This window comes from Mustela erminea, chromosome 7, assembly GCF_009829155.1.
Source record: "Mustela erminea isolate mMusErm1 chromosome 7, mMusErm1.Pri, whole genome shotgun sequence".
NCBI lineage: Eukaryota > Metazoa > Chordata > Mammalia > Carnivora > Mustelidae > Mustela > Mustela erminea.
In genome coordinates, this window is record NC_045620.1 from 104,790,606 (window position 1) to 104,814,598 (window position 23,993).

At 39.4% G+C, this 23,993-nt stretch overlaps 1 protein-coding gene across 1 annotated transcript; it reads left to right on the forward strand.

The window, feature by feature from the left end:
- The first annotated feature begins 2,291 nt into the window (after window positions 1-2,291).
- ZC3H8 (zinc finger CCCH-type containing 8) lies at window positions 2,292-22,462 on the forward strand. The gene is made up of 8 exons (XM_032352760.1): window positions 2,292-2,449; window positions 6,320-6,437; window positions 15,261-15,495; window positions 16,461-16,594; window positions 18,995-19,117; window positions 19,535-19,646; window positions 21,006-21,115; window positions 22,431-22,462. Exons 1-8 carry the CDS (start codon window positions 2,373-2,375, stop codon window positions 22,458-22,460), a joined length of 939 nt encoding a protein of 312 aa, XP_032208651.1. The 5' UTR covers window positions 2,292-2,372; the 3' UTR covers window positions 22,461-22,462.
- The last annotated feature ends 1,531 nt before the right edge of the window (window positions 22,463-23,993 follow it).

A 23,993-nucleotide genomic window follows, 5' to 3' on the forward strand; every position in this document is an offset into this window, starting at 1 on the left:
TTTTTATTTTTTTTTTCTTTTAAAGATTTTATTTATTTATTTGACAGACAAGAGATCACAAGTCGGCAGAGAGGCAGGCAGAAAGAGAGGGGAAGCAGGGTCCCTGCTGAGCAGAGAGCCCAAGGTGGGGCTCGATTCCAGAACCCTGAGATCATGACCTGAGCCAAGGGCAGAGGCTTAACCCACTGAACCACCTAGGCGCCCGTCTTTTCCACTCCTTAATGTCACTTTTTATAGTTCCTCTTTTATCAGGTTTTGGTGTATAATAAGCTTCTTTTAAAACATGGTAGCTTAAAACAACTATTTAGCTTACAATGTTGGTCACCAGTTTGGACTGGGATCATCTGGGAGGTTCTTCAGTTCTTCACTGGTCTCCATTGTGTATCTGTGGTCAGCTGCGGGTTGACTTGGCAGCTTTGCTTTTAGGGCTTTGCTAGCTGTAGACTGGGTGCTGCTGTACTCCTCCGTTTGTCTTATCCTCCACATGTCTCTCCCTTCTGTTCAGCAAGGTGGCCTGGGCTTGTTGTTCTGGAGAAGGCAGGAGTTCAAGAGAGAGCAGACACACACACGGCCTCTTAGGGCCCCAGCTTGGCATTGGCAAGGCTTTTCTGCTCCATTCTATTAGCAAAAGTAGGTTATGAATTCAACTCGGATGAAAGAGGTGGTGAAATAGATCCCACCACTTGTTGGGAAGAGCTACAAAGTCATATTGCAAAGGATGTGAGTATAGGAAAAGGTAGAGAATTGGGCCCATTTTTTGAGATTTTATTTATTTATTTATTTTTAACACAGAGAGACACACAGAGAGAGAGAACAGAAGCAGGGGGACTGGGAGAGGGAGAAACAGGCTTCCTGTTGAGCAGGGAGCCCAATTCAGGGCTCTATCCCAGGAGCCTGGGGTCATGACCTGAGCTGAAGGCAGCCGCTTAACGACTGAGCCACCCAGGCACCCAGGGACCATTTTTTAGAATCTATCTGTAAAAGCACTGTAATGGTCTTAAGCGTACCTTGCTTCAAGCCTATCCACTCCTTGCTTGCTGATTTAAGTCCCTTGGTCTATAGCAGAACCAGCCTTTCCTTGAGATTTGCAGATGGTTGACAGATGTTTCAAAGACCATCTTCCCTGTCCAGGTGAAGCTGGAGGGCTTTAATGGGGAAGGCATGGCAAAGAGAGAGGAGCACCTGCAGAAGCAGGTGCCCAGGTGCTTAGTCATATGTTGAAATGACCCTGAATAGAACTGGGGGCATCAGCGGCACCTGGGTGGCTCAGTGGGTTAAAGCCTCTGCCTTCAGCTCGGGTCATGATCCCAGGGTCCTGGGATTGAGCCCTATATCGGGCTCTCTGCTCTGCGGGGAGCCTGCTTCCTCCTCTCTCTCTCTCTGCCTGCCTCTCTGCCTACTTGTGATCTCTGTCAAATAAATAAATAAAATTAAAAAAAAAAAAAAAAGAACTGGGGGCATCAGCAGCAGCTATTTTCAAATATAGTAGGCCTTATCTTCTAGGAAAGTTTGGAAGACCAGTGATCTGTCCTGTAAAAAATCTATCACAAACATACTTTGCCTTTTATAGTCTTTATCTAAAAAGGATAGTATCTGATGCCTTTGCAGGTCAGTTTTTCTTGCTACATTTGCTGCTTTTTACCTACCATTTTAATTTTTCCCCACAGACTGGTTATCTTTTGCTGTATACTGGACTTTTAAAAAATGAAAACGTATGTATGATAATAATCTGAGTTCTGTAGTATAGTACTTTCCTCCAAATGAGGTAATACCTTAATTCATTTCAATTTTCAGTAATGACTGATGTACAAGAAAGGATTGCCTATAATATAAACAACAGTAGAAAGTACAACTTCTCTTCGCTTGTCTGGGAAGTGGACCCTGATTCGTGCCGGGAATCAAACAGTCGTTCACTAGTAGAAGCCCGTCGGGTTCGATGTCTAGCGTTTGAGGCTTTCATGATTCCCACAACTTCCACTCTTCCACAGGCCTTAGAATAAGCAAAACTCAACGCTTCCTTTTCCCAAATGCGTGCTCTGTTTTCCGGCCTTGATACTATTCTCTCCACATGGAATGCCCACTTACCCCTAATGAAAGTGAAAGAACTCCCAAGGACTGACTCCCAAGGATTCAGGTTAAAAATTCCAACTAGTATGTTAGCTAACATCAAAATGCACACCAAAAAAACACAAACAATCAACAAAAACCCCAATTACCCTGGCGCCTGCGCAGAGCCACGGGGAAGGAGAGAGCAGACGTGCGCGGGGGCGGGGCGGCGCATGCGCGAGGCGACCTGCCGCCGGGGTCCGGAGCTGGGTCCCTCCTCCTCATGCGGTGGTTGTTACTCTAGCTGCGGGGCCCTCGCGAGGGTGATGGATTTTGAGAATCTTTTCTCCAAACCCCCCAACCCGGCCCTGGGTAAAAAACCGACCACGGACTTTGATGAAAGGTGATTCCCCCCATCTTTTCATGCTTTGATCGCAGGGGCCCCAGTCGGATTCCGCCTTTTGGTTCCATTCGGAGGCAGCCCGGGCCGCGTGTGGGCCACGCCGCTGGGTCGTGCGGGGAGTGCGTGGGCGAGCGTGTGGGGTCAGCCTGGCTGGCGCGGGGGTCGGACGTGGAGAGGTCGCTCTGGAGCCGCGGGAACGGTAGCCGGCAATGGGGCTCGGTTCGTAAGACGCCAAGGCCAGAGGTGCCGGGACCCTGCTTCAGGGGACCAGCGGGGTCCAGGGAGCGATCGCAGGAGGCTGCCCTTTCCCTGCGCTCCTGACCCTGGAGACTCGGTTGGAAACCTCCATGTGTTCCCACATTACTCTTCCTTCCACCGGACCGTCAGCTCGTAGGGGACAGATCATTTGTCATTTCTCACTGACACATGTTAAACACCTTTGTTTGTTTGTTCAAGAAAAACCCGAAACCCTAAGTTTATTAAGCAATGAGGGTAAATAGTAAATAATTTGCCTTTAGTTCATTTTGCATCAGAAGACCCCTAAAGACCACAGTAAAGCAGCAAACATCGTTTGGATGTAACGTTTCCTTTAGGTTGAGAAAGGGACTGACTCTACTAGCCAAATGGTGCTAATTTATTAATCTCATTTAGAGAGGTGTATAGTGTAATTTATTTACACCCAGATATTCATTTATTTTTTTTCTGTTTGAAGTGCTAAAAACCAACTTCTAAACCTGTGTGTTTTCCCCAGTTTCCTTAAGCTGAAACGGAGACACACAGCCTTTTGTTCCTTTATTTCATTTATTCTCTTAATCTGGTTGATTTTTACTTCCTGATATCGCTCAGATTTGTTCACTTATACCTTAATTGAAACTGTTACCTTAATTCAGGCTGCCATCAAAAGTTTTACTAAGTGCTTTACGTGAAATATGTCATTTAATCTTAACCTTGAAGTAAAGGTACTGTCCTTGTTTTTGCAGATGAGAAAATTGAGGCACAGAGAGGAACATAACTTGCCAAGATCGCACAATTTAAGTGGCAAAGCTAGGACCAAGTTACCCATGATTTGATTTCTTTGTTTCTAAAGCAAGATAACTAACATAAAATAAGATCTATAAATACTAAAAAGAGAGAAAGACATTAATAACTTACAGATGATATGATCCACCTACAAAGGACAACAAGAGGAACGTTAATAAACTATTAAAATCCATAGGAGAATTCAGCAAGGTGAATGAATCATCACAAGACAATAGCCGCATGTTAGAAAACAATAGCATCTATCAATTTGAAAATGGGTGGGACAGAACATTCTATTCATAAAAACTGTACTAAACTACATAAAAGACACTTCTGAATTTTTGCCCAAATGTTAGATGTGGAATGGTATTGAAGTATGAAGAGCATCTGTGAACAGTTCCTTGTTCATATCCTTTTGCTGTTTTTCTCTCCATTGGTCCTTCTCTTTAAAATTTTAGGAACTCTTATCAGCAGATATTTTACTTCGTATTTGTTATTTGCCTTTTGACTGTGTTTATGGCATTATTTTCATTGCATAAAGGATTTTTTTGTTTGTTTTAAATAAGGTTACAGGAATCAATCTTTTATGGTTTTGAGTTTTTTCTTAGTAATTTTATGAGGGGATTACTTATTTTTTTTTTTTAAAGATTTTATTTATTTATTTGACAGACAGAGATCACAAGTAGGCAGAGAAGCAGGCAGAGGGAGAAGAGGAAGCAGGCTCCCTGCTGAGCAGAGAGCCCGTCGTGGGGCTCAAACCCAGGACCCTGGGATCATGACCTGAGCCGAAGGCAGAGGCTTTAACCCACTGAGCCACCCAGGCGCCCCGGGGATTACTTATTTCTTGAGCACCTGCCATTATCCTAGGCCCTGGGGCTATAGCAATAAATAAACAAAAGAGATAAAAATCTCCATATTCATGAGATTTTATACCCCCCTCCCTCAGACAATGCATAAATAGATAGTATTTTGGGTGATAATAAATACCATGGAGAAAATGAAAGCTGGGTAGCAGGGAAGGAAGAGAGGATGGGATGGCAGGGAGAATGTAGATATTTTATTTTTTAAAAGATTTTATTTCTTTGACAGAGAAAGACTTCACAAGTAGGCAGAGCAGCAGGCAGAGAGAGGGGGAAGCAGACTCTCTGCTGAGCAGAGAGCCCAGTGCGGAGCTTGATCCCAGGACCCTGAGATCATGACCTGAGCCCAAGGCAGAGGCTTAGCCCACTGCCATTGGCACTTATACCTACATTCAGGATACCTGGGTGGTATCCTGAATGTAGGTATTTTAAAGAAGGTAGTTAAAGCCTTTGTAATATCACTGGTAAGTAATACTTGAGTAGGGGAGTGAGGCAGGTTGGTTTCTAGCAGAGAGAATATAAAGGTCCATATAAAGGTCTTGAGGTGGAGTGAGTGTGGGTGTGATTGGGTGATGGGAACAAAGTGGCCAGAGTGACAGCTGGAGTGGAGTTCAAGGAGCAGGACTTGAAGAGAAGTAGGACTTAAGAGGTACTGGGGGATATGGTCAGGGAGGCAGATCATGTAGGGACTTGTAGGTGCCGTCAGGACTTCCGCTTTTACCCTGAATGAGATGAAAGGCTGTTAGAAGGTTTGCAACAAGAGTGACATTTTAGCAGGGTCATTGTGGTTGTGTTGAGAGTAGAATGTAACAGGGCAAGAGTAGTTTGGATCATAGTATTAGTAATAAGAAGTGGTCAAATAAGGATATATATATATATATATTTTTTAAAGATTTTATTTATTTATTTGACAAGAGATCACAAGTAGGCAGAGAGGCAGGCAGAGAGAGAGAGGAGGAAGCAGACTCCCTGCTGAGCAGAGAGCCCGATGTGGGACTCGATCCCAGGACCCTGAGATCATGACCTGAGCCGAAGGCAGCGGCTTAACCCACTGAGCCACCCAGGCACCCAAATAAGGATATATTTTGAAGGTAAACTGGACTTTTCACAGATTGGATGGGGATATGGAAGGAGTAGACATTACTACAAGGCTTGGGGTCAGTATCATTAGAAGGACGATTTGCTATTTAAAATAACAGGAGAGGGGCACCCGGGTGGCTCAGTTGGTTGAGCGTCTGCCTTTGACTCAGGTCATGATCCCAGGATGAGTCCCGGGTCCTGAGTCCCGTGTCCAGAGTCTGATGTCAGGCTCCCTGCTCAGCAGGGACTCTGCTTCTCCCTCTCCCTCTGCCATTCCCCCCACTCATGCATGTATATATATACACATATACATATATACACACGTGCACACACACACACACACACATATATATATATATATATATTTTTTTTTTGGCAGGGTAGGAGGCTTTCTTTTTTCCTTTTTCTTACATATATTTAAAGGTTAGAAGATCCTTGACCAGTTTAGTGTTCCTCATGTATGTACCTATGCTTAACATACTATATTAAAATCGCTTTATTTTTTTTCTCCCAAGCACATAGAAAGTTCTCAGAAGGCAGGGACCAGGTCTTTTTCATTGTTGTATCCCAGGATTTAAGGCCTACAGCCTGGTATATGGTGGATACTCAGTATCTGTTGAATGAATGCAGTGATGAATGAATGGTGGTTTATGTAGCTCCTGTTACTAGACCATGAAGGTTATGTAATCTAAAATTTCAGCTTTCTGATTTACTTAGAAGCACATGTTGACATGTACTGCTCATCCTAAATTTGTATATTATTCCTTGGAGTATTTAGAGTAGAATTTGAGTTTGGAATTTCTTTGAGGGCAAGTAAAAGATAAGCCAAAGCCATTCATTTTAATGCTATGGTATGAACCATTTTCAGATTGAAAAAACTTCTTATGTTTATTTGATATTTTTGCTGCAGAATCGATGATGGAATAGATGATGCAGAAGTTGAGGAAACACAAGAAGAGAAAAGAAAAACACAAGAAGAGAAGATAAAATGGGAAGTAAAACTGGAATGTGAGCAAATACCCAAAAAAGTAAGATTAAGTTAGCATATTGAAAAAAATGGAGAGGAGTAGGTGTGAGAAATTTGTTAGGGGTCCTGTTTGTCCCAGTTTAGTCAGTATTGGAGACCTAGTTGGCTTATATCAAGGAAACCTGATAACACTTCAGAAAATTTATCATTCAGTCATTTAACATGAACTGTTTCAGTGTATTGCTTTTATTTTGATTTCCCCTGTTTCTGAAATGGGTTGTAAATGGTTTCAATAACGTCTCTTTGCAAATTAGGTTGTAATTTTTAAGGATTTTGATTTGGTAATAACTTAACTAACCTTACTGATTTATAGCTTAAAGCTTATGTTACTTTGTTAGGACTGCTCTAACAAAGGACTGCAAATTGGTGACTTATACAACAGAAGTTGTCTTGCGTTTCTGGAGACTGGAAGCCTAAGATCAAAGTGTTGGCAGAGTTGGCTTCTTCTGAGGGCTGTGAGGGAGAATCTGTTTCATGCTCCTCCGGGAGTTTCTGGTGGTTTGCTGGCAATCTTTGGTGTTCCTTGGCATGGCTTCCAGAAGCATCACCTTGATCTTTACCTTCATATTTGAATTGTGTTCTCTCTATGTTCATATGTCTGTGTCTAAATATACCTTTTTTATAAGGACACCGGTCATAATGGATTACAGCTTACCCTAATGACCTCATCTTAACCAACTACACATGTAATGGCCCTATTTCCAGATAAGGCCACATAGTAAGGTAATGACTGTTATGAGTTCATCAGGAGAATTTGGGGAGGACACAGTCAACCCATAACAGCCAATATCTGCTCCTCTCTTGCCTCTCTTTGAACTTTTTTTTAATTGTGAAAAAAAAATTTTTTTAAGATTTTATTTATTTGTCAGAGAGAGAGAGCGCGCGCACAAGTGTGGGGGAGCAGCAGGCAGAGGGAGAAGCAGACTTCCTCCTGAGCAAGGAGCCCCGATGCGGAACTCGATCCCAGGACTCTGGGATCGTGATCTGAGCCAGAGGCAGCCACTTAACCAAGTGAGCCACCCAGGCGCCCCTTTTATTGTGGATTTTAACACACCACAAAATGATGGGTTTGAATTGGCAGTGAGACTCAAAAGACACAAATAGGCTTTAATGTGATCCTCTTACACTTAGCTTCATAAAAGTGTACAGGACAGAAAGTACAGGAGATATGGCATCCTCATCTCCTCAGCAAGCCTCTCAGCTACCCAAGTATATCACTTCTTTCACCCTTTGGGGCATGTATGGCTGTTGTGGATCAGAGCCAGGGTCTCAACCCTGAAAATCTGTGGCCTGGATTTTCCTCCATTTTTTTTTAAAGATTTATTTATTTGTGAGAAAGAGCACATACATGTGTGAGAGAGCATATGAGTGGGGAAAGGGGCAGAGAGAGAAAACTCAAACAGGCTCTACGTTCAGCACAGAGCCCTACTCGGAGCTTGATCTCACGACCCCGAGATCATGACCCAAGCCGAAAACAAGAGCCTGATACTCAACCGACTAAGCCACCCATGCGTATTTTTTTTTATACTGTTTTAGTCTCATAGACCCCAGTCCTTCATGCCCAGTTAAAGGTCCCTAATCCATGTATATCCGAATATAGGAGATAGGTAGGCGGAACACGCTACGGTTACTTAAAATAGATTCCAATAAACAGTTCTGTGACTAGGTGGACACCTGCATTATTCCTAAGTAGGCTTGCTTTGGCCCAGGCTCTTTACTCACAAGTTGTAAAACATCAATGTGCCGTATCACAGCTGACTAAAAAGAGAACACCCAGGGAGAGACTTCACTAATTCAAGAAAGAGCATTGCCCGCAAAGCCTCTAATGCCTTCTTTCTCAGTTATTATTCCTTTGTTTCCTCCTAGAAGTAACTAGAATCCTAACTTGCATGCTAATCACTTCCTTGCCCTTCTTTACAGTTTTAGTTTTACTACAAATCCTGTCAGCCTTAAAAATACAGTTCTTCCTTGCCAATTTTTACACTTTATAGAAATAGAATAGTATTGTATGTGTTCTTTCTGTTGACTTTTTCCCAACATTATAAGATTCATAGATGTATACTTGTATGTTTATTTTCTAAGCTGGATAGTATTCCATTATTGAATATACTAGATTTCGGTGTTGGTCGACATCTGGTCTGATTTCCATTTTTGGAGGTTATGGGTAGTGCTGCTGCGTTCTTTCGCTTGTATCCTGTTGCCCATGCACTCTATAGTTACCGAAGTGTAAAACTGCTGGGTCTTAGAGTATAAGCATCTTTACCTTTACCTTAATGCCAAACTGTCCTCCAATCCAAAGTGGTTCTACCAATTTTATTCCCAGAGTTGGTGTATGAGGGACTATATTTCTGCTGCTCCTCACTTGGTATTGTCATCCATCGTATTTTTCACCATCTGATGAAGTAGCTCATTGTAACTAAGTTTGCATTTTCTTGATTACTGTTGGGATGAAGCATCTTTTCATATGCTGGTCCATTTGGATTTCCCTTTTTTAAGTGCCTGTTCAGATGTTTTTGTCTTATAATTATTGGTTTGTCTGTGTTTTTTCTTTCCTCGATTTGTAGTTCTTTATTTTGGATCATAAGGGGTTTTTTTCCTTTTATTGTGGGTTATGTGTTGCAAATATCTGCTCATTTTGTGGCTTTACACAATGGTATATTTTTTCATTAAAAGTTCATAATGTTCTTATATTCAAATTTATTTATTTATTTATTTATTTATTAAAGATTTTATTTATTTATCAGAGAGAGAGGGGGAGAGAGCGAGCACAGGCAGACAGAATGGCAGGCAGAGGTAGAGGGAGAAGCAGGCTCCCTGCTGAGCAAGGAGCCCGATGTGGGACTCGATCCCAGGACGCTGGGATCATGACCTGAGCCGAAGGCAGCTGCTTAACCAACTGAGCCACCCAGGCGTCCCTGCAAATTTATTAATGTTCTTTATGGTTAGTGTTTTATTCAAATATCCCAAGGTAATAAAAATCTTTTACTATGATGTCTTCCAAAAGATTTATTGTTTTGCTTTTCACATTTAAGTTTGCAGCCATCTGTGATTGATTTTTCCATTTGTAACTGTGAAGTAGGGGTGACAAATTTTGTTTTATTTTATTCCATTTTTTTCATGTTATCATATCCAGTTGTTCCAGCACCATTCACTGGGGGAAAGAATTGTCTTTCCCCACACTGGTCTGCAGTGTCACCATTGTAAAATCAAGTGCTCACGTTTGATGGGTTTGTTTCTGGAATCAGTTTGCTTTTTTTTTTTTTTTTAATTAATTAATTAATTAATTAATTAGACAGAGATCACAAGTGGGCAGAGAGGTAGGCAGACAGAGAGGGGGAAGCAGGCTCCCTGCCAAGCAGAGAGCACAATTTGAGCAGAGAGCACCATGTGGGGCTTGATCCCAGGACCCTGGAATCATGACCTGAGCTGAAGGCAGAGGCTTTAACCCACTGAACCACCCAGGTACCCCAGGGACTCCATTTGCTTCTGCTGGTTTATCTGTTTAGCTCTCCCCCAAGACCTCACCATGTTAATTATTACAGCTTTATAATAAGTTTGGATGTCAGGCAACCAAATCCTCTCCCCTTGTTTTTCTTCCTTAAATGTCTTGGGTATTTTTTTAACCCTTTGTATTTCTTTTTTTTTTCCCCCCTCTTTTTATTTTTATTTGCATTTATTCCATGCAGAATTTTCTCCCTGGCCATAAGTTTTTGTTTCTTTAGTCTCTTCTGGAATATCTTTTTCTTCTGTGCAAACTTCTCTTCTGGTTTAGGAACAATGTGCTCTTTTTCAGTAAGGATCATCTCGATGAGGCAGGGAGAGCTCATTATACAGGTTAATCCGACTGTGAGCCCTCTACGCCACCGCGTCTTGGGGGCTTTGCTCACCTGGCTGTACTCAATGACCAGAGAGGGAATCGATATATAAACCCTTAAGTTCAGCATTACTCTCTGCATTTTTTTTTTTTAAGATTTTACTTATTTATTTGACAGACAGAGATCACAGGTAGGCAGAGAAGCAGGCAGAGAGGAGGAAGCAGGTTCCCTGCTGAGCAGAGAGCCCAATGCGGGGCTCAATCCCAGGACTTTGGGATCATGACCTGAGCTGAAGGCAGAGGCTTTAACCCACGGAGCCATCCATGCGCCCCAACTCTCTGAGTTTTTAAGCAGTAAAAATTCAGCACTCTTCTTGGGCTGTCGACCTTGTGTCCAGCCCCGCTGTTCGGCCTGAGTACACCTCCCAACTCCACCACTGTAGTGATGGAATGCTACACACTGCTTATGCAAAGTGATATCTTTTAGATAGTTGGTGACTTTTCAGATATGCATGCTCTGGATGGCCTGGGCAGTTTCATGTGCGTTCTTAAAGTGAACAGAAAGATATGAACCTCTTGATTTGCATGATTTTTTGGGGTTTTCTAGGTCAAACAAAGAGCGAACCATTTTCAGAGGTCACCTCAGGCCAGTTGGGGAAGAGAGGCCTTTAGCATTTTTTTTTTTTTAAAGATTTTATTTATTTATTTGACAGAGAGAGAGATCACAAGCAGACAGAGAGGCAGGCAGAGAGAGGAGGAAGCAGGCTCTCCGCAGAGCAGAGAGCCCAATGTGGGGCTCGATCCCATGATCCTGGGATCATGACCTGAGCCGAAGGCAGAGGCTTTAACCCACTGAGCCACCCAGGCGCCCCGGCCTTTTGCATTTCTATATGAATTTTATAATCAGTTTGTCAAGTTCCTTGGAAAATCCTGGTCAGATCTTCATTGGGAATACATTTAATCTACAGATCATTCGGAAGAGAATTGACATCTTTAGAATATTGAATTGTCTAATCTTTCTCTCAACAGTGTTTCGTAATTTTCTTTGTAGATATTTTACATCTTCTATACTTTTTGTTAGGCTTATTGCTAGGTGTTTGATGAGGTTATTATAAATTACATCTTTTTTTAAGCATCATTTTCTAATTGTGGGTTTCTCATAATTTAACTATTCAAGAGTTCTTTCTTGTTCTTTGTTTTAATGTTAGAGATTTCTGGCATCTTTTTCATATATAATGTCTTGAATGTCTTTATGGTCTGTTTTGCAGCTACTCCACTCTGCTTTCGTAATGTGAAAGCAGCTAGTACAGTATGTAAATGAATGAGTATGGCTGTGTTCCATTAAATTTTCTTTATGGATGCTGAAATTTGAATTTTGTATAACTTTCATTGTCATGAAATGTTATTCTCTTTGTGTTTTTTCCTCCAACCATTTAAAAAAATCTGAGGACCATTCTTAGCTTGCTGACCATTATAGAAACAGGTGGTAAGATGGATTTGGCCTTGGGATCATAGTTTAATGACACCTGCTCTAAAGTTTTGTGATGTGTTTTTGTGTTCCCTCATTGTCCCTTGATTTAAGAAAGGCTGGAAGAGTTGATGGATGGCCTTTGCTTATGTGTTAGTGGGTCTGTGTCTATAGGCTTTTCCTCCAGATGGGAAGCCTGATTGGGCATTCAGTACATGGGTGGGCTGTGTGGATAGGATAGGTAAGTTTCCTCCAGCATAGTAGTTCTTTTTTTTTTCCCCAGTATAATAGTTCTTAACCTTCATTGTGCTCTGTACTCCTTTTGGTAGCCTAGTGAAGCCCATGGATCCCTTCTGAAAATCATGTTTTTTTTACTGAATAAAATGAAATACATTGGATTACAAAGAAAATTTAATTTATTGAAATACAGTTATCAAAAAAAAAGTAGAAAGAATAATATGTTCTTCATTAATACTAAGTAATTAGAAGTTCCAGCAGTAGGTCTAATTGTAACATTGACATAGTGGTGAACATAAAAGATATTTTGAGATTTGCAACAACTGTCATGTGATATATGAAAGTACTAGTGACAGTGGCAGATACTGTTGATACTACCGTTTGTTCCCTATGTTCAGGACAGCAGAATGCTAAATGTCAACTTAGAGGTTGATGTAAATAATGTGTGGGTTTTACCCTCATTCATTGTTCATTGAATTTTGCCCAGAGACCCATGTGAGGAATTTCTTCTTCAAAGCAGGGTAGAACTTCTGTTGTACATTGAGGGGATAGAGTATATTTCTGGTAGGGGTTGCTCCCAAGTGCCGGAATGTGGAGGACTTCACGGTGGGGTCTTAGTACCCACACAAGAAGATCTGGCTTTATCAGACATTTTATTCAATTTCTTTATTTTCTTTTTTGCCTGGGATAAATTTCTCTTTGAATGTATTCTGGTGAGGGATGGGAAAGAATTTGTTATAATAGCTTTGTCTATTTTTATTGTAGCATCTTCATCCATCCTAGTTTGTAGGCCATTTCTCACACTCCAACTGAAGTCCAACATCCCAATTATAACTTGCTTTTTGTTTTTCAAAAACTTGCCAAGAATTTGTTAGACTTTTCTTAATTACTGATTAATGTACTTCATGTGCTCTCCCACCCCCACTAATATTATGGAACTATTTTTATATTTCTGTACTTTTATTTCTGTGGAGTCTCAGGAGGCCATACTATTCAATAAATTCTCCTGAATTAGAAATCTTTTCCTTAAAAAAGAACTTTATTTAGTCTCCTTCATTAAAGGGAAAAAAGTTTAGTAAATTTATATGTTTTCTAAATTTTATAGAGAACAACAAATATCAAAGTAATGAGTTTAGGGCTAGCTGCATGAAGAAAAGTATTAAAGCAGTCATTTGTATTTTGTGTCTTCATTGCCCTCTGAAAAGAATAATATCAATTTGTAATACTCATGTCTACTGTATAATAAAACAACATAGTTGATGATTGTCCTGGTTTTGTTTATGTTGCCATGTCATCTCATCTCTTCATTTATACAAATCAGACACGTTATCACCTCTCAAAGGGGTGTCTGCTTTGGTACGTATTTTGTGTGTAAGGGAGCACCTACTCATTTGGATCATTGTGATATTGTGATTCAGATGTACTGAATAGAATTTCATCTCTGTATTTTCCTAAGCCAAACTTTGTGGGAGCTGTTGCATAATTGAGTGATTCTCCCTGTGCCCACTAAATAAAATCAAAGGCCAGAAACAGGGTAAACATAATAATCATCACAGGAATTAGCCAACTTTTTCATAAAGGACCAGGTATCTTTCATAAAAGACCAGTGCATCTTGTTGACTTTGTGAGCTGTATTGACTCTGTCACGACTAAACAGGTATAGATAACAGGGACGTGAATGAGTGGGTGTGACTGTATTCCAGCAAAACTTTGATTAACAAAAACAGGAGGCCAGGCTGACATCTGCAGACCCCTGGCCAGATGTTATGTTTACAAGTTTGTTCTATGGTATTGGTTTTAAAAGGTGCCCTTTTGGGGTGCCTGGGTGGCTCAGTGGGTTAAGCTTCTGCCTTGAGCTCAGGTCATAGTCTCAGGATCCTGGGATTAAGCCCCACATCGGGCTCTTTGCTCAGTGGGGAGTCTGCTTCCCCCTTTCCCTCTGCCTGCCTCTCTGCCTACTTGAGCGCTCGCTCTCTCTCTCTCTCTCTCTCTGTCAAATAAATAATTAAAATCTTAAAAACAAAACAAAACAAAAAAACAGTGCTCTTTCTTGAAAACTTAATTAGACAGGGAACTTGGTGGCCTGGTATTTTTGGATTGGTTAAAAGTCTTGTCTGATATAATGAAGATGAGGTAGTATACATTGGGGCCCTTGTCAGGTTAGGAAACTATCTCCATTTATCTCAGACAGGGAGCAAATTCTTTTCATAGGTCTATGATCAGTCCTCTGGTGTACAACTCCTAGCTTTGAAGTTAACATCAAAAGTAAGCCATAAAATTGGACCACCTGGTATATTTTATAATAGTGATTCTTCTGGTTTGTTTTTTGTTTGTTTTGAGTCTACTGCCTTCATCAGTTAAGTGGAAGTAGATAAGAGTCCAGACCCCAGAGTACAGTCTGGAGCAGGATCATTGGCCAGTTTAATGGTAGACATGTTATCTCTTCCTGACATCAAAATAGGAGCCTTGTAGCACTTGGACGTTTCTTTATAAGCCTTTTAATAAGATGTGTCATACATACTAACTGTAATTATACAACTTGATACACTTGTGACACCAGGTGTAGACCTGTATACCAGTGTTTGGACGTTCTTGTACACAAAATACTTTGTCTGCTGTGATCATCTCAGGCAGACTCAGGGTCAGCCGCCATACCCAGCTTCCTGTTCCTGTGGGCACCTGTGCTCGCTTCTGTTGCCTTGGGGTTGCTGCACCAAAAGAGTTAGAAAACTCTTTCTGAAAGTAAAGTTAACTTGATTACAGAGAACTGGGCAGTTCTTTGTTCCTTGTCATCCGTGTGAGCCACCAATGCTGTGAGTTACAGGAAAAATAATGGGCTTTGCTATCAGTGATGTATTTTAGTATAGTGGATTTTCAGTTGGGCCATTAGAGTTTACTTACTCTTTTATGAAGTGTCGAGTTATTGAATTAAACCATTTGAAAGCATAGTTGATACAGAGGGAGAAATAAAACATGAAGTATAATACTGTAGTTCAGTCAAATATATTATATTAAATAATTAAGATTTGGGGGTTTACTCTTTTAATTCGGTAAAGCATTACTGAATTCAGAATCTTCCATCAAATTTTTTTCAAGGATGGATATGTTCTGTTGGTTTTTGTTTTGTTTTTAGTTCTCGAACATTTTAAAAATGTAAGAGTGGAAAGAATAGTATACGAACCCCTATATATCATCACCCAACCTCAGCAATGATCAGTTCATGGCCAGTCTTTATTTCTTCTTTATAACCAAATTGTTTTGAATCATGCCAGCTTTTTAAAATTGGAAATTTGATTTTTACTTAGTTTAGGCACTTTGGGAACTCCACAACATCTCCAAAGAATTTGCAATATAGAAAATCAAGAAGTAAGGACTATGATGTGTATAGTGATAATGAAACCTGCAGTCAGGAATCAGAAGATAATTTTGCTAAAGAACTTCAGCAGTATATACAAGCTAAAGAAATGGCAAATGCTGCTCAATCCTTACCATTTCCTGAAGAATCAATGAAGAAAGAGGGAGTGAAGGATACCCAGAAAGGTAAGGGTGAAACTATTTTGTCATTTGAAGTTTATATAGACAGTCAGTCACAGTTGTCCGTAAGTGGACTGGGGTTTGGGGAGGGGGAGAGTTTCTTCTGCATTTTATTTCAAAGTAAGATCATGCTTTCCTTAGGTATTTACGCCAGATATGAGCTTGCACGGCCTGAGATGCCCACTCCACCCCCCAAGCCTGGCCGTTCAGTGTACAAATGCAGAGTTTACAGGAGGGTTATCAAAGCCCATGACTGCTTTGAAAGGGAGAAGGCTAAATCCGTGGCCTCTGCATATATGAAGGACAAGATGTGCCTGTTTATATTGCTCTCAGTTTAGAGAGGAATTGACTTAATGTCTGATACTGTGGTGTGTCAGACTATATATTCTTTTAGATTACTAAAATAAAATATATTCTTTTAGATGACTAAAATGAAATTTAGTCGTAGGTATGAGGACAAATGACAGCTACGGAAGACATTAATCTCCGTTTTACTGCCTTTTTTTTTTTTTTTTTTTTTGGATTCTCTTATTTTATTTTCTAACGTAATCTGTGCACTCAGTGTGGGGCTTAAACTCACAATCCCTGGATCGAGAGTTGCACGCTCTACTGACTGAGCCAGCTGGGCTAAATCCGTGGCCTCTGCATATATGAGAACATTGTATGTAGAAGGTTTTCAGTGAAAACCCTGACAGTAGTATATAAGGTAATTTTAAACATTTGAAGCTTTTGCTGCTAGAGTGCTATGGCAATTCCTAGTTAGCTCCATAACACTCTGAACCCTTCAAAAGGATCTGGCTTATGGCAAGCAAGAGTCAGACGCTTAAGCAACTAAGCCACCCAGGCGCCCCTATAGAGTGTACCTTAGAGTAACCTGCTGTTGTGCCTTCATGTTCTCATAAATTAAAATTAAACTTTTAACACTTAGTGTCTAAGATTTAAACACATAAGATTAATTTTCTTGTTTTCAGCTGTTAAACAAAAAAATAAAAACCCAAAAGCTGCCCAGAAGAATGGTAAACAGAAGAAAATGAAGCGAAAACGGGCTGGCGCGGGCCAGAAAGGATCCAACGCTTCCTTGCGGAACAGAAGCTCACAGGAACAGGTCAGTACAAGAGTGCAGGCGTGCAGGAGGACACTTACTTGCTGCAGAATTTTTAATCTTACACCACCATGACGAGCCACAGAACAAGGGTTCTCTGATGGTGAAAAATCTCCTCACCGTCAGTGGGCTCTCCCATGTTCTTCGCTGTCACTGTCACAGCTGCCTTCCCTCTCGCTCACCCTGGGTTAAGCCTTGGTGTTGTCCCTGTTTACTTCAGTACGTGCATATGATTCCCTTGATTTTGGACTGTTGTACTGTCAATGACTGGAAAAACAGGGGAAGCAGGGAGAGGATAAAGAGCCCAAGGGAGCACTTCAAAAGTCACAGAGTCTTATAGAGTTTCTACTGTTGCGGTCCCTGTGGACATGAAAAAGGAGTATTTCTGAGCGTTGACCTTATAAAACACCCCAACCCTCCTGGTATTTTGATTTTGTTCTTTAGAACTTCCTCTTCCTTATGTGGTCCATATACACTATGGAGTATTATGCCTCCATCGGAAAGGATGAATACCCAGCTTTTGTAGCAACATGGAAGGGACTGGAAGAGATTATGCTGAGTGAAATAAGTCAAGCAGAGAGAGTCAATTATCATACGGTTTCACTTATTTGTGGAGCATAACAAATAACATCGAGGACAAGGGGAGATGGAGAGAAGGGAGTTGAGGGAAATTAGAAGGGGAGGTGAATCATGAGAGACTATGGACTCTGAAAAACAACCTGAGGGTCTTGAAGGGGCCGGGGGTGGGAGGTTGGGGGAACCAGGTGGTGGGTATTAGGGAGGGCACGGATTGCATGGAGCACTGGGTGTGGTGCAAAAACAATGAATACTGTTACGCTGAAAAGAAATAAAAAATTAAAAAAAAAAAAAAAGAACTTCCTCTATCTTGGTCTGCGGATGTTTTCAGGATAGGACAATAAGGACTCTGCTTTTCTGAGAGCTCCTAAACTAACCTTTTTTCTTAGGCTTGGTCCAGAAGACAAGAGTTAGGGGTGATAAAATATTAGATCAAATATAATAGAAAAACATATTTATGTAAAAATCTTGCCTTGCTTCCATATTTTACAAATGAGGAATCTGAAGTCCTAGGAGTTCAGGTAACTGCTCAGAGTCACACAGGGCCAGGCCACAGCTGGAACTTTATTTCCTGACCCCATCAGTATTCCCTGTGATTCTTTTGGTTTACATTGACTCAAATGATCATTCAGCAGACAGCTTTCCTACATGAGGAATGAATTATAAGCATGGTTAGAATTTAATAACATAGTCAGATAAAACCAAGGATTTACACTGACCTATCTTTATTAGACACAATTTTGATGGTGTTAAGTGGAAATTTGACTTTATTACAAAGCAGATCACATAAATGTAGTTGGGTTCCTTCTTTGCACATACTAAATTCGTAAAACCATTCAGAAATTTGGTATTGCAAGAGCTATAAGCTACACACAAGTTAACACACTAAAAATAGTTTATATTTCTGAAAAGCTAGAATGTATTATGAAATTCCCCTTTTTTTATATAAAAGTCACCTTTTGTTTTTATATCTCTTTTGCCATCTTTGAGGTTTTATTTTTAGTAATGTTTGTTAACTTGAGCTGGTTATTATTCCCTCCTCTCACTCAGAGATCATCTCATTGGAATTAAAGAGCACGCTGCTTTTGGTTCACCTTACAGTTTCCAGTTTTGTCTCCATTGTTAAGAGCCTTATTCCTAGACTTCGTTAAATTTTTTTATCTGATTTTTTAAAAAGATTTTATTTATTTATTTGAGAGAATGAGAGAGAGAAAAGAGAGAGGGTTAGGGGGAGAAGCAGACTCCCTGCTGAGCAGGGAGCCCAGTGGAGGACTCGATTCTGGGACTCCAGGATCATGACCTGAGCTGAAGGCAGTCCCTTTACCAACTGAGCCACCCAGGCGCCCTTTTTTTAATCTGATTTTTAAAAATGAGGGCGGGGCATCTGGGTGGCTCAGTGGGTTAAGCCTTTGCCTTCGGCTCAGGGCATGGTCTCAGGGTCCTGGGATTGAGCCCCACATCGGGGTCTGTGCTCAGGAGGGAGCCTGCTTCCCCCTTTCTCTCTGCCTGCCTCTCTGCCTTCTTGTGATCTCGCTCTCTCTTTCTGTCTGTCAAATAAATAAATAAAATCTTTAAAAAAAATAAGGGCAGAGTATAATAAAATATTTGAATTGCACACACACTAATATTCAGTGCTGGAATGCTGTTATAATTGGCAGAATATTTATTTTTCAACTGATGTGTAAAACTTCAAATCTTTCAAATAAAGGCCAATTTAGAAGAGTCACTTTGTAATGTTTTAAAGGTGGTTAAAATGATTTTGTGCAATGGAATAAAATATTTAAATTTCTATTTCTCACATTTAGTTGTTTGTTTTTGTTTTCAAAGGATGATAAACCTAAGGAGAAGCAGCCACGTGTGAGAATGAGTCAGGGATTCATCAACCAACATACAGTGGAACGGAAGGGGAAACAAATTTGTAAATATTTTCTTGAAAGAAAATGTATTAAGGTATAAAAAACTATGTAAGCAAAAATATACTAAAATGTGAAGTATAACAAAAATGTGCTAAAGCCAACTCCCATTTCCATTGGATAGTTTAAAAGCATACCTGTACATTTTTATAACTGTTTCCTTCTGGAAGATTCAACTAGAATACTTTATTGAAATATTCCTCTATGTTTTAGAAAGATACTTTTTAAAAAATGCTTTGGGTTAAAAATGTTTAGGTCTTAAGATTTTAAGCAGGTATGTGTGGTATGGTTATAAGATAGCTCTTTACGAATTAGACTGTAGTAAAAAAAACAGTTTTATACTTTAGTGTTTCTGAGACTTTCTGGAATCATTTGCTTATCTTAAGCTTAGTAATAATTGAATGACTTAACTTTGAGAATGTTAATGGCTTTTCCTTGTTCTGTTTTGGCTCAGGGAGACCAGTGTAAATTTGATCATGATGCCGAGATAGAGAAGAAAAAGGAAATGTGTAAATTTTATGTACAAGGATATTGTACCAGAGGTGAAAACTGCCTATATTTGCATAATATCCTTTATCACAAAATATAATAACTACTTTTTCTAAATATTTACATGAACATTTTAAATATATGTAATTTTCAATGAAACCCATGTTTTAGCTATGGTAAAATTATGTTATCCAAGCCCAACTCAGTATCAGGGTGGTTAATTGTGTAGGTTGTTTTTTTTTCCCCAAAGAAAAAAAAGATGGATTCTTTAGCAATTCTCTCAAATCAAGATCATTCACCTGGGTATAGGATAACAGTAGGTTCATGAGACCTATTCAGCCCCCAGAAAGACTGTCAGAATTTCTGCTGTGACATTAACTAATTGTATTTATATTCATGTAAGTTACCTTGTTGTTGTTGTTGTTCTTTAATGATTTTATTTTTAAGTAGTCTCTGCAACCAATGTGGTACTCAAATTTACAACTCTGCAATCAAGGGTTGCATGCTCTATGACTGAGCCTGCTAGGTGCCCTCATCTAAACTACTTCAAAAAAAGGAGGAGGAGGAATTACATAATTTGGGAGTACTTATTTTCTACATATTCTATACCAAATAGAGGTTAATTGTCTCTTAGTTTGGAAAATAACCCTAACTCTCAGTGCAAATGGTACAGACATGTTGTGAAAACATGGAACATAAACCTTTTAGGGTAATAGCACCCTTGGGCACCACAAAAGTTGTTTTCCGTCAGTCATTCAATAGAAGGAATCTCAATTCTAACTTGAGCGTTTTTTCCTAGAAAATAATATTGAAGTTGTTGAATTGATCCTATTTTAAACAAGCCTTATATCTGAAGGATTCAGATTTGTGAGACCTATCATTGTTATTGACTTTATTTTATTTTTTTTTTAAAGATTTTATTTATTTATTTGACAGAGAGAAATCACAAGTAGTCAGAGAGGCAGGCAGAGAGAGAGAGAGGGAAGCAGGCTCCCCGCTGAGCAGAGAGCCCGATGTGGGACTCGATCCCAGGACCCTGAGATCATGACCTGAGCCGAAGGCAGCGGCTTAACCCACTGAGCCACCCAGGCGCCCCTGTTATTGACTTTAATTTCCCCACCCCAAAAGAATGCTTTAAAGTATTTGAAATACACAGCCTTTTCTTAAATCAGTGAAATATGCTGGTAGTTTATTGTGAAAATGGATATGAAGGAAAAGCATCCTTTGATAGCCATTAAACTGAATTTATATAGTTATTCTAAAATTAGATGTTTCATGTAATTCAGTTAGTATTCTACTGTCTCATATTTTAAATAGAGATTTTAGTGTTTCTACTATTAGGAAAGACCTTTATAGAGGGCAAATAAAGTCAGTAAATTAATAACAAAATATTTTAATTGGATTAAACATGTTCTCTTCCTTAACATTTGGATTACATGAATATCCTTGCAAGTTTTACCATACAGGAACAAAGTGTTATCAGGGTGAATATTGCAAGTTTTCACATTCTCCACTGACTCCTGAAACACAAGAATTGTTGGCCAAAGTAAGTACAATTTTAATTTTTGTTTTTCTTTTTTAAAGAGAATGTTTGAACTAAAGACTAACTTTGAACTAAGAATTTTGAAAATACACTCTTCTTTAAGGTTACCATATGGGATGTATTAGGACTGACAGTCTTAGAATTTAATTCCATATAGAAAATTAATATTCATATATATATATTTTTTGTAGCTTAAAGGAAAATTTATACTTACTGCTGGTGAGAACATTCCAGTTTATACTAATACAAGCAAAAAGTATAAATTGAATGTTCTTAAAACCTTCAATGTAGTTAGCAACCTTGGTAGCCAAGCTAACCAAAGGAAAACAAAATAAATAGGAGAACTAGTACTCCTGTTACAATCTTAGAAAGAAAGCAAAGAATCACTGGATGGTAAATATTTCTAGAGTTACACATACTCAAGTAGTTATTTCAAAAGTTTTCTTTACCAGGCGCCTGGGTGGCTCAGTCGGTTTGGCATCTGCCTTCAGCTTGCCGTGATCCCACAGTCCTGGAATTGTTGGGCTCTGTGCTCAGTGTGGGAGCCTGCCACTTCTTTCTTTGCCCACCTCTCATGCTCGCTCTCTCTGTCTCTCTCTATCTCTCACTCATATACATAAAATCGTTAAAAATTTCTTTTTCTTGAAATACTCTTTCAGGGCACCTGGGTGTCTCAGTGGGTTAAGCCTCTGCCTTCGGCTCAGGTCATGATCTCAGGTTCCTGGGATTGAGTCCCTCATTGGGCTCTCTGCTCAGCAGGAAGCCTGCTTCCCCACCCCCTCTCTCTCTACCTGCCTCTCTGCCTACCTGTGATCTGTCTCTGTCAAATAAATAAATAAAATCTTTAAACAAACAAAAAAACCTTTTTCAATGAGGAAAGATAACTGAAAAATAAGTCATTTATATTCTTTCATTTGCTATGTGTTAATTGGAATTAGTGTCTTCAAAATTAAATTGAAATATAGGGGAAAATAAAAGATTCTCCTAGAACCGAGCCATACCATCTTGTCGCAGAAAGTTCTCTTGAGTAATACAAATATTAGAAAGTCAAATGTACTTATTTCTGGATATTTTTAGGTTGTAAAAATGAAGGCTTACCCTGGAATTAAAAGTCATACCAAATATTTTGTTGTTACTATGAAATATATATGAAAAAAAGATAGATATAAAAGTTGTCTTTCAGGCCTCATTGTGAACATTAAGTGATTACTAGGATAAATAGTGTTGGACTCACTAGACAGTTCTAAGAGCATTATGATGTACCTGAATTAGACATTGATGCATAAAAATGATTGTGTGATTTTTTTTTTCATATTAGGTTTTGGATACTGAAAAGAAGTCGTCATGAAATAAGAGGCATAAAAAAGGTAAAATTAGCTTTTAGCACATTTCCTTTTTGTTCTCTGAAACATCTGTAGAAATTGGCTTGGAAACATAGGACTTTTCAATTTTCTAAAATAGAAATCTTTTTCTTTATCTTCCCCTGCTAACAAATTATAAAATATTTGCTACCTATGCATGGATATATATGTCCATGTCCTTGGGCCTACTTCCCTCTCTTAGTTTGTCACTATCTTTTGTAGTTTTATCCTCCTCTTTTGTTTCTCTGTAGACTTAGCAAGTGTGTGTGATCCGTGAAATAGTGTATTTGGTTTTGTGTTTGGATTTTATTTAAATAGCTTGGATTTTATTTTAACAATAAATATTCTATGTACTCATTTATGTATTTATGTGACTTGCTATTTTCACTCATCATTACACTTCTTTTTTGGTGGGGGTGGAGAGAGAGAGAGGGAGGGCAAGCCAGGGAGCAGCGGAGAGGGGCAGAGGAAGAGGGAGAGAGAATCTCAAGCAGGCTCCATGCCCAACTTGGAGCCAGATACAGGGCTTGATCTCATGACCCTGAGATTATGACCTGAGGTGAAATCAAGAGTCAGATGGAACCAGCCGAGCCACCTAGGTGCCCCTCAACATTATGTTTCTAGATTCATACATGTGGATACACATAGCTCTTATTCATTAATTTATACTTTCATATAGCATTTCATTCTATGAATATGTTAAAATTTATTTGGTCATTCATCTACTGATGGACACTTAGGTTATTTTCAACTTTTTAAATATAAGGTATTATTTTGTTTTTTGTTTTTTGTTTTTTTTAAGATTTTATTTATTTATTTATTTGACAGACAGAGATCACTAGTAGGCAGAGAGGCAGGCAGAGAGAGAGAGGAAGGGAAACAGGCTCCCTGCTGAGTGGAGAGCCCGATGCGGGGCTCGATCTCAGTACCCTAGGATCATGACCTGAGCTGAAGGCAGAGGCTTTAACCCACTGAGCCACCCAGGTGCCCCAAATATAAGGTATTGTTAAAAATAATTATATGTATGTCTTTTGATGTAGTTGTATGTGCGTTATCCTGGATATAAACCAAGGAAAATGTAAAATTTAAGATAATACCAGTCTTTTCTAAAGTAGTTAGAACAGTTTATACTCCCACCAACTGTGTAAAAGAACTCCTGTGGCTCTATACTTGCTGATACTTTTATTGTCAAGACTTTAGTTTAGTGGACATAAAAGTGATGTCACATAGCTTATTTTCATGAAATTCAGCATCTTTTCTTAAGCTTACTAGCTTTTGAGTTTCATTTTTGGTGAAATTCCTGTTGTTTTTGCTTGTGTCTCAATTGGGCTGATTGTACTTTATAAATTGATTTTATATATTCCTGATATAATTCTTCATGGGATATGTATGGCAGGTCTTCTCCCATTTTGTGCATTGTCTTCAGTTTTTCTGAGAAGGCTCAATGAGCAGAACTACTTCCTTTGGCAATCTTTTAAGTTTTGTTTTTTATATTTCTTTTTTACTCCTTTGGAAAATGT